The 14,200-nt window shown below is 43.0% G+C and overlaps 1 protein-coding gene across 2 annotated transcripts in view; it reads left to right on the forward strand.

Annotated features, from left to right (window-relative positions):
• FANCI (Fanconi anemia complementation group I) overlaps positions 1-14,200 on the forward strand; it is a 157,822-nt gene that overhangs the window by 51,490 nt on the left and 92,132 nt on the right. For both annotated transcript variants that reach the window (XM_067082174.1, XM_067082181.1), the window contains exons 4-5: positions 6,034-6,201; positions 10,182-10,432. In XM_067082174.1, the coding sequence (XP_066938275.1) occupies positions 6,034-6,201; positions 10,182-10,432 (419 nt within the window). The remainder of the gene's footprint in view (positions 1-6,033; positions 6,202-10,181; positions 10,433-14,200) is intronic.

Consider the following 14,200-nt stretch of genomic DNA (forward strand, 5'->3'; position numbering starts at 1 on the left):
TATTTTTTTTCTGAACAATATGATGTATTTGCATATGAGACAAAGAAAAAGAAGGGGGTTGCTTTTTTTGTTTTGTAAGAGGTGCAAAAGAAACGAGCAGGTAAAAGTTACTGCTGGTTTATTACAGATTCAGGCAGTTTATATAGCGGCTGATTGGCGCCGAACTGCGGAAGACAATGAGATTGAGTGTGACATGAGGTCAAAAACAATTAACAATAATATACAGCGAGCAAGTACAATTTACAATACAAAAACATACAGAATTCCAGTATGCATATAATCTTGATGCCTGCGAATGAAGAAACACACGATATATAATTTGTGACAGTTGAACAAATACATGTAAAGTTTAAATGGCAGAAAATGCGTGACCTGGTACGTTAGGCGTAGTGAATTGTGTGGCGAAGAAAGTGGAAGTCACCAAAGAAAACTTGCTCAGCGGAGACTTAATGAATGACGCATCCGAAGGAGACTCCGCTGACGGCGATGTGGTGACTTTACAAATACTCCCCCCCCAAGACGTGGGACACGTCTGATTAATCTGCGTATCTGCTGGGACGCTGAAGGTGCGCGGCTTCTTGAGGACAATAGAGGCGCCCTGCGCGTGAGGCTGCTGGGCTGCTGGTGCGGGCGGCCCTTCCTGGGGACGGCCACGCGCCCGCCGCTTGCAGGTGCCTGGCTGTGGGTGGCTGGGCAGGGGATTTGCGCTGCGGTGGCATCTGTGCTCTCCTCCAGGAAGGCGGGCTTTAACCGTCACCGAAACCCAATCGTTCCTCCCGGGAGTGCCAGCAGGAACGCCTTGCTGTTCCGCTCCAGCACGCGGAAGGGGCCCCAGGGGCCTGGTCAGTGGCGGGCGGACAGGCGTCGACCCTGACGAAGACGTGGGTGGAGGATGACAGTCTTGGCGGTGTGAAGGTGGCTGACCTGCGGTGTCGCAGCGCTGCAAGGGCTTAACTTGCCGACCACATCACAGAGCCTCTGCAGTGATGGGATGGCGATCTTCTGTCACAAGTTCCCCTGGGACCACGAGGACTCTCCGTAGGTTTTTTGGCTGCGGGCCCGAAGTGCGCGTCGGCTCTGGGGGCGGTTCTCAAACCGAGGAGGACCCACAGCAGCTGATGTTTCCAGTCCTCGGCGGTGCAGCAGGCCATGAGGGACGCCTTCAGGGACCTGTGGAACCGCTTGACTAGGCCATTGGCCGCCGGGGTTGTATACCGTGGTGGTGTGATGCGTGGTTCCCAGCAGCTGAGCCAGGGTGGACCATAATTCAGACAGGAAGGCGGGTGTCGGTTGTGATGTGGTCCGAGACGCCGAAGCGGCTGACCCAACTGGAAAGCAGGGCCTCGGCGCACTCGCTGGCGGTGGCTTCTTGCATTGGTGTGGCTTCGGGCCACCTTGTTGAGTGGTCTACCACCGTCAGGAGGTATCTGGACCCGCCTGATGGGGGAATGGGCCCGACGACGTCGACATGAATGTGGTCAAACAGCGCTCTGGCTGCGTGGAACTGCGCCTATCCCGGACTGTGTGGTGACGACCCACCTTGCTGGTTTGGCACTGCAGGCACTGTTTTGCCCAGGGCGTGGGCCCTTCTGCACCCGTGCCAGACGAACTTCTTTGACAACAGCTTGGCCGTAGTTCTGCCAGAGGATGTGAGAGGCCATGAATGATGTTGAATACCTGGCGGGCGTGAGGCTGGAACCAGGCGGGCTGACCCGGACTGATGTTGCAGAGGAGACTTGGGCCCCGGGGAGCCAGGGTCACGTCCCGCCACTTAAGGGATGTGATGGCGGTCGCGGTAGGCTGGGGTTTCCGGTCAGCGGCCTGTTCCCTGGCGAGGTTCACGTGGTTACCCTGAGCTGCACTGCGTACAGCTCGACTCTGGAGAGAGCGTTTGCTATGGGATTTTTCCTGCCAGGGAGGTACCTGACAGAGCAGGTGGATTCGGCGATGGCTGAGAGGTGGCGCTGCTGCCTGGAAGACCATGTGTCCCCCTGCTTAGTGAAGGCGTGAACCAATGGCTGGTGGTCCGTGAAGATTGTGAAGGGGCGTCCTCCAGGAGGAACTTGAAGTACCAAACTGTAATGCGTCGGCGCGCAGAGTTCCCTGTCGGATGTGCTGTAGTGGGTCTCTGCGGGGTTGAATTTCTTTGCTGAAGAAGGCGATGGGCTGGGGGCCGTGATGACCTGCTCCAGGACAGCACCACAGCGGCGTTGCTGGCATCCGTTGTCAGCTGGAGGGGGCCTTGGGACCCTGGTGTGCCAAGGCGGTTGCCTCGGCAAAGGGGCCTTCGTCAGGGAGAAGGCCTGCTGCTGGCTGGGTCCCCAAGACAGGGACTTTGGTTGGCCTTTGAGAACTTCCGCCAGGGGGGCCGTGGTGTGCGCGACCCCGGGGATGAACTGCCTGTAGAAGTTCACCATCCCGAGGAACTCCTAGACGGCCTTGACTTAGGTGGGGGTGGGGAACCTGGTGACGGCTGCTACTTTTGATGTGAGTGGGCGGACGCCTGCCGGGGATACCTCGTGGCCAAGGAAGTTGGCTTTCTGGACGCCGAAGGTGCATTTGTCAAAACGCACGACGAGGCCATTCTCTTGGAGGCACTGCAGGACTGCCTGGATGTGCTTTTGGTGTTCACTGTGAGACCTGGAAAATATGAGGATGTCATCAACATAGCAGACGCAGAACTTCAGGTCCCCGAGGATGCTGTCCATGAGCCGCTGGAAGGTCGCCCTTGCATTCCTCAATTCGAAGGTGGAGAAGGCGAACACGTAGGACCCGAACGGCGTGATGATGGCGGTCTTTGGTATATCCTCTGGCGCGACAGGTACCTGAAAGTATGATTCTAGAAGGTCTAATTTAGTGAATACCTTGGCTCCCGTGAAGGAGGCTGTGAGGTCTTGCATGTTCGGCAGGGGTAGTGGTCGGGCTCCGTTGCAATGTTGAGACGCCTGTAGTCACCGCGGGGTCTCCAGGAGCCATCCGGTTTCTGCACCATGTGGAGGGGGAGGCCCACGGACTGAGGCCTTTTGCAGATTCCCATCCGCTCCATCTCTGCGAATGCCTTCTTCGCTCCCTGAAGACGCTGTGGGGAAGCCTTGGAACTTATGTGTAGGGGCCTTTAGTTGTTGTGTGATGGTATATGCCATGTTTGGCTGGGGCCCGGGGACTTGGCGGAGTTGGGCTTGAAGACTCTGGAAACTCCGTCAGCAGGTGTGTGCGTATCAGTGGGGCGACGGAGCTGATGGTGGGTGCCTTGGGTCCCGCTGTCAACGGGAGAGACTGGCAGGAGTCAGTGTCGAGGAGGTGCTTACGCCCCACGTCGACTAGCAGGCCGAAGTGCGCAAGAAAGTCAGCACCCAGGAGCGGGGTCCCTACGTCTGCGACGATGAAGTCCCAGGAGTAATTCTGCCCCAGGATGGAGATTGACAGGGGCCTGGTGCCGAGGGGATGGGGATCCGTTGCATGTCAGGAAGGTGGCGGTCTGGTTTCTGGTTGCGGTCCTCCCTTGATGCTGGGAAGATCGATCTAAAGGCCCTGTGTCGACCAGCATCATCCTGCCGGAGACGGTGTCACGGACGTAGAAGCCCTACTGGTTCTAGGCCCTGGGTTTTCGGTTGCCATGGCGGTTTGTCCTGCTGGCGCCACCACCTGTTTTTGAACAGGCCCAGCGATCCAGCAGGGCGGCAGGCAGTTTCGGGCGTCTTTGCTGAACCACTTGTGGTAGCGACACAGGCCCTGGGAACTCCATCTGTTGTGGGGCGGTGGACGTCTGGCGACGACGTTGACGCCCTGCTCCGTTTCTTCTTCCTGCTGGACGGAGCTGACTGACTGTGTGGGCGCTGTTAGTTGCTGCGTGGCCTTCACGCAGTCCGTGAGGTGCTGCGCAGTTTGGATGAGGTCGTCGAGAGGCATGGTGTAGGGGTGAGAATGCAGGTGCGGACCTCGGGGAGGAGCTGGCGAAGTTGTAGATCTCCTGCAACAGGCTTATTTCCTGCCGCTTTCCTGCCGTCGAAGTCTGGTAGTGAAGGAGGTCCTCGACCATGCTCCAGTGCATCTGGCGTTGAGGTCATGCCGTGGGTTGATGGCGAGGTCGATGGCGCGGGTGGCCCGCTCGGCGATAGGTAGGGAGCACATTTCGAGGAGGGCCTTCTTCGCGACGTTGTATGTGAGGGGTGTGCGCTGGACACCCGTGAGACGAGTTTTCTGTATACCTCCTCCGGGAGGCGTTAATGGACGTGTCGGCCTGCAGAATTTCGTCTGTCAGGTGCTACCCTGAAGTGGCTCTGGACCCTATGCAGCCACATCGTTGGGTTCCCCTGTATGAACGGGTGGCAACTTTATGGACAGGGCGGCCTGTGACTGTTGCCGGGCCATGGGTGTTCGGGCGCGGTATGGGTGTGGAGGTGTGGAGGGCCTCATCTTGGGACGGGCGAGCGTGAGATGAGGAAGGTAGACCTCCTCGAGTCCGCGAGTCGCGGTTAACTGCAAGAAGGGAGGGGATGTCGGCGTCCATGCTTCGCTCTTTGCCCTCTTACTGGAGTGGGGTTTTCGGCGTCAAAAACGCACTTCTGTGCGCCCGTGTGAGTCCGTTAGTGATGCTGGTGATTTTGCCGACTCGTCGGCACGCTCAAACGCTGGTTACAGCGCCATGTTTAGTCTGCTAACAGCGTTGGAGAGTTCCTGGAGCCAAGACTGAGTCGCCGTGTCGGTCCGCTAATGGCTCCGGGATACTCCGGGCGGTCACCACTGTGAGAGGTGCAAAAGAAACGAGCAGGTAAAAGATACTGCTGGTTTATTACAGATTCAGGCAGTTTATATAGCGGCCGACTGGTGCCGAACCGTGGAAGACAATGAGATTGAGTGTGACCTGAGGTCAAAAACAATTAACAATAATATACAGCGAGCAAGTACAATTTACAATACAAAAACATACAGAATTCCAATATGGATATAATCTTGATGCCTGCGAATAAAGAAACACACGATACATAATTTGTGACAGTTGAACAAATACATGTAAAGTTTAAATGGTAGAAAATGTGTAACCTGGCATGTTAGGCGTAGCGAATTGTGTGACGAAGAAAGTGGGAAGTCACCAAAAAAAACTTGCTCAGCGGAGACTTAATGAATGACGCATCCGAAGGAGACTCTGCTGACTGCGATGTGGTGGCTTTACGGTTTTATGTGTGATTTATGCAGTTTATTTTGTTACAAATCTGGGAAAATATGGTAGATAATTTATTGCATAAAGTTTTCAGTTTAAAGTGTAATGGTTATTGTTTATAAGCATAGTTAGCATTTATGGCTGCAAATGAAAAACGTTTAGCCTACCGGAGTACATGTCACATACAAGGGAAAAAGGAAGGGGTTGCTTTTTTTTTGTTTGTAAGTGTATTTATTTTGTTACAAATATGGGAAAATAAGGTACTGTAGATAATTGCTTTTTGCATAAAGTTTTCAGTTTAAGATGTGATGGTTGTTGTTTAAGATTAAGTGTTTACCACTATGCAGTATTGACAATGTTAGGTTAGGAACGGTAGGGAGTTGTTCTTTTAACACCCCTTGATTTTTTTACTTGATGTTATCCAAAGGGCCCTTGGCTCTATCAATCCGGATAATTGAGGGATTACTGTGGGCAGAAGTATTGCAATCGGCTCCATCTTTTTTAGGCTATATTTTACAGTACTGTACTGTAATTGTTTTAAGAAGTAATTCATTTTGCAGATTACCTGTGAAATTGAATAACACAGAATCCAGTTATGGACCTTTAATTACTGTAATGGAATTGCTGTACACTATAAGCTATGCAAGTTGGCTCTAGGGTATCATGTAGGCTCTGTGTAAATCTTTAATGGATTGTGTTGCTTATAGGGAGGGGCAGACAGACCCCCTTGCACTGTCCGTTATATATAGATGCCACTTTACAGATTTGTTAATCTTGTCAGAATTTTTTTGGTTTTTGTTAGTTTCCAGTTTGTTATTTAGTGAAGCAACTTTTAGTAATTATATGTCAGCACTATTCCTTTCAATTTTCAGATGGGTGTCTGTATTACCAAAGCTGATAATGAATTTGAGTCAGAAGGAGAGATTGACTATTGCTGGCAAGGAGATGTCTGGGGAAGATTACTGTTATCAGATGGTGAAGACACTTTGTGATATGAATTGGTCTGTTGAAACTGCAACAAGTCTTCTTCCAGTCTTTAGGTAGGTTAAATGTAAAGAACCAGCATAAACTTGATTGCTTATATTGGGGTTACTAATAACAAATGTTATTTTTTTGACAGTTTCTTGCAAATTAGATGCTTTCTGTTTTCTACTGTAAATAACAGATTTACAAAATCCAGTGTTATGATGATAGTTTTTATAAATTAGAAACTGTAAGTTACAAGTGGTCCTGTGCTATTGGTTGTACTGCCTAGAATAGTGTGTTGTTTTCTGTGGGTAGTCATGAATTGAAAATAAAGACGTAATTTTCATCTCTCATGAGCAGCCTCCATTATAACTTTAGAAATCTGATGTTACGATGATAGTTTTTGTAAAATTAGAAGTTGCAAGTTACAAGTGTTCCTGTGCTAATGGTTGTACTGCCTAGAATGGTGCATGATTTTCTGAGGATAGTCATGAATTGAAAATGAAGACTTAATTTTCATCTCTCCTGAGCAACCTCCAATTTTTGCAAAATTAAAAATTGCCAATTGCAAGTGGTTTTATACTGAAGTTGTACTGCCCAGAATGGTGTATTGTTTGCTTAGAATAGTTTTGTGTGTGTGTTCACTTTTACTCCATTCATGGGTAAGGTTTTGTCCAAATGTTTTATTTCTTCATTTCACTTTATTATATATGAAGTCTTCTTTTCATGATCAAACTTATAATGATATTTTGATGTGATTAGCTTGTTCTAGCATATACAAATAGTAGTGGTTTCTTTTGGCTGATTGCACAGGAGGAATGTGAATACAAGATTTCCATCCTTGGATGCTGTCATCAAGTTGTGTTTTTCAAGATTCTAGATCTGGAAGTATTTTTTACTCAATATTTTCTTTGTATTAGTATGTTGTTAGTTCCTGTTCAGTTTTCATTACCATTATGTGTTAACACTGGCTGTTTAGGCTAGTCAGCTTTAGTTTGCAGGCTGGATTTACTTGTTACCTTATGTGTTTTTTGTAATCCATGTTGTGCATATATAATCTGAATAACAAAAAATATTTGAAGGACCATGTATGTTCATTTGTTACAGCTTCTCACCTGCAGAGAGAACCATAGAGAGGGCAGACTTCCTATGTGCAGCATAATTTGGCCGCCATTTTGATTGTGTAACTGGAGCTGCAGTGACAGCAACGTTTTGTAAATGAACATGCTCTGAGTGTGCTGCAACCCACTGTAGGGCGAACAGTTTGTCTTTATGCTGGAACACAACAAACTGCCAATGTTTATTTATTTGACAGCTGTTATGATTGTTCATTTTATGGACGTATATCAGAAAATAAGGGTACAAATAGGCCTCAAATACGCCTATATAAGTATGTAACAGTAAGAGGACCACTCAGATACATCACAGCCAAATGTGACTAGATCAGCAGAACAGACTTTGCTCCAAATAATACCTATTTAGGTAATTCCTTAGTGGGGATAAAAATTTTATTCTTCTCAGATATTCTTACAGATATATATGTGGTATATTTATAAACAAAAATAACCCATAAATGTTTAAACAGTTTTATTCAAAGTTCTGTAAAATAAAATAAAAATAACCCTTGGAAAAATGTTTAAACAATTTTATTCAAAGTTCTGTAAAATAAAATAATAGATATTTTCAAACATCTAGGCTATGTAAAATTACCTGTGAAAGGACTGCATCTGGAAAAGTAATTATTGTATTTCAGTGTCATTAAATGATGGCATATATAATAGGCCCTAGGAGAAGAACATGCTAGCAAAATGTAAAGCCTTCGCAGATACCATGCCTTAGCAAAATATGCACAAAATGCTATGCCTGTTCACTACCTATTGGAAATACAGTAGGTCGTATTTAATTACTAATCACGTACCACCACCAAAGGCATCAACACATACGCATAGCACACATTGTTTAGCATTAAAATCACCGCCAAAAGCATTAACACACACCAAGCTTAATCGAGTTAGACAGGGCTATACTTATCTGTCAGTGTGAAGACCTGTTAACAAAATACTCACTGGATTAATATGAATTCATTTATGGGAAATTTTCAACAATTTTCTGTTTTTACGTAATTTCTTTTCTTTGGATGCTTTATTCTTGATTTTCAGTTGATATTTTTGTCTCATTGCAACATACAATTGCTTCATAAACTGTACACTTTGAGAACAATAATGAATAGTACATAGCAGTAAACAAACTGCTTACAAGCAGATGGGCTGACAAACTATTGTGCTCACCTCATGTTGTCCTTTGGAAAAGAGTAGGAGCACCTCGTGTTGCCCTTTGGAAAAGAGTAGAAGGCCACTTCTTTGTTTGTTTTTGTATACTTTGTACAGTTAATGGCAGAACACTCTGTTCCTTTTGATCCAGAGGTTTTCTTGGTGTGGTCTGTGTAGTGTAAATGATCCATGGAGCGATAATTTGGTGTAGACTTGGCTGCAGTGACAGAATGAAGCATCTTTAGCAACCTCCAGTTACACACAATCAAAATGGCTGCTGGCGCTTAGCCAATTACAATGCAGCACATAGGAAGTCGGCCCTCTCTATGGTTCTCTCTGTCACCTGTGTTTTTATTTAGGCCCTTTCCTGTGAACTTGAGGTGCTGATGTTCATCAAATAGCTCTTCTTCCAAGGACCCAAGCTTTTTAATAAAGAATGACATTAACCAGTTTTATGTCTCTGAACAATTATTGAACCACTCACTTTCTGAGGACCTGAGTTATCCATATTCAAAATAATCAAGCCCCGCAGCTTCGGGTAACCTGAGTAGTCAGTCTCCTTTTTAAGGAGAGACAGCCATCATTTGCAAACTTGAGCTGCTCATATAAGGTATTAAGCAGTCAGATTAACTGATGTTGAGGTCTGTGAGGGACTTTTACTTTTTGGCCACACTTTTAGTGGATATATTTTCCATAAGCTGTGACCATAATCTTACAATCTACTGCTCAGCTTAGCAAGACCAAGTGGCTTCAAAACTGTGTGCAATTCTGCATTCCTGGTGCAATTTGTGCATGTGTGCTTAATGCCTTTTGGTCTTATAAGTTAGGTGCTTGGTAGACTGAAGACTTACAGCTGCACAGAGTCAGTACTAATCACCCCACCCCCTGTGGCCACAGCAAGATTGGTTTGCAGATTCACTGTTATTATTATTATATTCTATATATACGGGATGGTCAGCAGGGGGTCAACTGCATGCTGGCCGCTGTTGATTGGCAGGGGAGAATTTTCTCAAGCTTAATGGTCGTGCTGCTGTAGTCTCATTGAATGGCGGGGCTGGTGTGTAACATCACTGCGTGGTACGTGACATTGTGTGACGTCACTGCCTGGTATTAGCCAGCGAATATTTTCATTGGTTGCCGGGTGGCTCACTGGGTCTTGCATTGCGTTGCCAGGAGTGTCACTTGCTATGGTGTCTGTTGCAGGCCTTTGCATGATAGGTCATCTAATTTTGGTGGGTAGGAAGAGAACTTCCTGGGTTGTATTTAATGAGGGCTTCACTGGCTGTATTAAGCAACCTTCAGCAACCTTAGGTGACTCAAGTCTGGGGCCTTTTCAATTATCTCAGTGTTCTTGATAATCGTGTTTCTTGTGATGCTTGTATGATGGGAATCCCTCATGTGGAGTTTTATAGCACCTTCTTGTACATGACAGGAAATCCCCTTAGCCAGTTTCATGTTGTCATACCTATATATGAGCTTGGACATTTGAAATGATATACTGTACAATACCACGTTTGTTTGTCTAAGGGGATCTTGTGTTTGTATGGAAAACCATATTTTTATTTTCAGAACTCAAGATTTTGATGCATTATTGGCTTTTTGTTATGCATTTTGAGACCTTAGTGTGCTATATCATGTAATTCACCTTGTTTCTTTTCCGTAATTAATGAGGATTTTCTCCTATTATAAGTTTTTTATATGTACTCTATGAAATTGCCAGCCACATCAATATTTTTTGTTTATTTCATAAGCAATTATATTTATGCTTGTATATGTCATCACAGAGATCTTGACTTGCCAAAAGAGGAACTTCAGAATGTTATATATAAAGTTGAGGGAGTGCTGAAGAAAATGGATTATCAGTCTGTACCACCCATCATTTACCATCTGATCCTTCTAGTAAAGAGCAAGCTTCCTGGTCGAATCTTGCAGATCGTCATTGCATATTTTAACAAACAGGAACAGCAGCTGATGAAGGAAAGGGCCAACAAAGAGGGCAATGTCAACAGCATGGAATTAGATTCTGAAACTATAGGTTGGTGATTACATGCCTGATTTAGTATGGATTTTTAGGTCATCGGTTCACAAAAAAATTAATCATGACATTATTTATGTATTGTCAGTTATTTGCTTTCTGGTACTAGCCAAACACTTTTATGTTAGATCCCTTTATTTAGGAATGGCCTTTTTCTTTGTCCTTGTGTACAGTGAATGACAAGGCACATTTTATATACAGTAATCCTACGATTATCTGCAATAATAGAGCCAAGGCCCTGCTGGATTAGGTCAAATAGAAATCTCTAGATGTAAAATGGCAACTCCGGACCCTTGCATCCCACTACTTTGTCAATACTGCATAACAGTAAACACTGAATATGCTTATAAACAACAACCTTCACACTTTAAACCGAAAACTTGATGCACAAGACAATTAGCTAGTTTATTTCCCATATTTGTAACAAAATATGCTGTGTAATTACACTGTGTAGAAGAAAAAAGTGAACCTTTTTTTTTTTTCGTCACAAATAACAGTATGGTAGGTGTACTTTATGTACAGTACCCTATCAAACAAGGTGGCCACCACTTTCTTTTAACTATATTGCCTAAGTATGTGAAAAATACTGTAGAATTTAAAAAGACATTTTACATAAAAAACGAACCTCTTTTTGCTTTTCGTCATATGCAGTGCACAATAAGGTCGTCATATAGGTATATATGAGCTACCCCTAGCTTGCCTGTGTTTACCTACAGTCTACCACGGTTTTGTCACCATTAAAGTATTTTTATACAGCAGCTTTCTTATCAGTTGTTACAATACTGTATTATATTTCATTTTTTAACTTACAATTTGATCAATTTTCCTTTTTATTCATTATTGTATTTCCTAACCCTGAATTATTCCAAGTATTGCATCATTCATATTGCACTGTAGATTAGGTTCGTTAAGTATGTTATTTTTAGGAACATTATTTAAAAAGTTATCATGATAACTGATTTCTCATTTCGCTTTATCACGGAAGCTCTGTGTGTGTGTGCATATTTAGTATCAACGGCATTTCCAAATGATGACAAGTCCAAAACAGATTCATTTTAAGAACTAAAGTAATTAATCATTTTCTGCTTTATTGTAATTAATGATTTTTCATTTCACCACATGCAGTAGTATCAAAGAAGCTTTACTTGTATGCATATGTGTATGTGTGTGTTAACATCTACATAAGGCATTTCAATAATGATGATGTCACTATTTTTTTTTTTTTGTTTGTTTAGTTGATCCTAATATGATTATCACACATTTCATAATAGTACACAAAAGAATATTTTATCACTGTTGACATATTTCATCTCAGTCATTAATTTTTCAGTTCATCTCACAATGTTGTTTTGTAACTTGCCCAATTTTTACATTCATGTTTCATAAGTGGCTGGCAAAAATACTGTTTTATGTTTTTTCACATTTTATTATAGGAGATTAACTTGTAATTAAATAATCATGCACCACAGAGAGAGAGAGAGAGAGAAATTCCTCTACGCACACATACACGAGAAATTAAGAGGGCATTTTATTATAGATTACATACATGTCTAGTAAATTGTGACCCATAGATTCTAAAAGTGTTTCATCCTAAAAGGCAAGAAATAATAAATTATATAATAAATTATGTACTTGGTGTGATGGTGATGATGGGGTCTGTTCCAGCTCTAGTAAATGTATCTGAATACACAGGGGAAACACTTGTCACTACTAAGCGCAGAAACCAAGTGAAGAAAGAAATAAAGGTATTCTGATACCTAGCCCAGTTTTGATCTTGCATCCAGGGTATCAAAACATAGTAATGTTAATTACCTGGCCCCAAAAGAAAGGTGTAAGTCTATTCCTGCTCACACATATTTATATTTATTAATTCAGATACATTTACCAGAGCTGGAATAGACCCACCTTCACCATTACATCCAATTATTTAATCATTTATTGATTTTTAGTTTGGCACGTACTGTATATTTAGAACCTAGTGGTCACTTTTTATCAGATACATAAATCATTTTTAATATGTCCTCTTAATGTCTCGACTTCTTCACACATTAGGAACTCTTGTAACTACCAAGCCTAGATCCAAAGTTGTTAGAAACTAAAAGTTATTCTAATGCCCAGCCAAGATTCGATCTCACATCTGTGGTATCATATGTATTATGTATGTCGAATTCGGATATATTTACTAGAGATGGTGAAATTAGTTCAATCCAGCTCTTGTAAATATATCTGAATTTGACAGATATACGAGTAAACACATATGATTGGGAATAGATTTATACCTCTCTTCATGGCCTCATAATTAATGTTACCTCATTCTGATACCCCATTTGTGAGTTAAGTCTTGGCTGGGCATTAGAATAACTTTTAGTTTCTAACAACTTTGGATCTAGGCTTGGTAGTTACAAGAGTTCCTAAAGTGTGAAGAAGTCGAGACATTAAGAGGACATATTAAAAATTATTTATGTATCTGGTAAAAAGTGACCATTAGGTTCTAAATATACAGTGTATGCCAAACTTAAACCAATAAATGATTAAATACTTGGGTCTATTCCAGCTCTGGTAAATGTATCTGAATTAAATATAAATATGTGTGAGCAGGAATAGACTTAAACCTTCCTTTGGGGCCAGGTAATTAACATTACTCTGTTTTGATACCCTGGATGCAAGATCAAAACTGGGCTGGGTATCAGAATAGTTTTATTTCTTTCTTCATTTGGTTTCTGTTTCCTAATAGTGGCAGTTATGACTTAGACCACTGACGGAGGGTCTCTTTTTGTCATTTTTTCGTAAGTTATGTTTTAACAGAGATCTTTAACATTCACAGTTGATCCCTGATCCCCATTTCCTGCCGAGAGCAACCAGATTTGCTGAACAGCAACACCAGCGTTCAGTGAATCTGCTTTGCTGTTGAATCAGTTTCTGTTGGACTGTGGAACAACCTCCCAGAGGATGTCATGCAGTTCGAACTTCAGAAGTTCAAGAGCAGATGAAATGAAATACTACCCTAATATGTACAGTTCATCCTGTATATTTTAATATTTTACTTAAAAATTCATTTATTTATTAATTTGTTAGTTTTTCTGGTTTTCTAATAACTTTCTATATTCCCTATTACAGGTTGACCATCACTAATCCGGCAATCAGTAGTCCGGAACAATCAGTAATCCGGCACAAATTTCGGCTAGAGTAATTTCCAATGTTTCCGCACTAATTTTCAATTTCCCAGGTCGCTGGGCGCTTAACACACTCGCCGCCGCTTCTGATTTGGCGGCAGTGTGCTGCAATCAACAAACTGGTGGCCTAGCCTACATTATACTGAACTCCATTCACATATTAACAGTATTATACAAACATCAACATAACGAATGTGGATCTTTTTCATGGATCTTTTAAAAAGTTATGCTTTACTACATTGTTTCCAATTGCGTATATTCTCATATTGCTTTTGTACTGTAAATTGCGATCAATGTTTTGTTTTGGGAATCGATGTCACAGTGTTTATTTCACCGCATTTAACTAAGTTCAAAGCACTTTTCTTGCTTCTAGTTAGCATAAATGAATATGGATACTTTATTTATTTGGGACACGGATATTTTTCGTTATACGAAGTGTTTTTAAGTCGAAATATAACTTAAATACGCTTGCTAGAAATTAATTTAGCTATTTTTTTTTTTTTAATATATGACGTTAGTGGGAATCGCCAGTCATTGGGGGCATGTTTGTTTTGTGTAAAAAAAATCAAGATTCCGTTTCGCTATTTTCTTGATT

Source organism: Macrobrachium rosenbergii, chromosome 3 (genome assembly GCF_040412425.1).
Source record: "Macrobrachium rosenbergii isolate ZJJX-2024 chromosome 3, ASM4041242v1, whole genome shotgun sequence".
NCBI lineage: Eukaryota > Metazoa > Arthropoda > Malacostraca > Decapoda > Palaemonidae > Macrobrachium > Macrobrachium rosenbergii.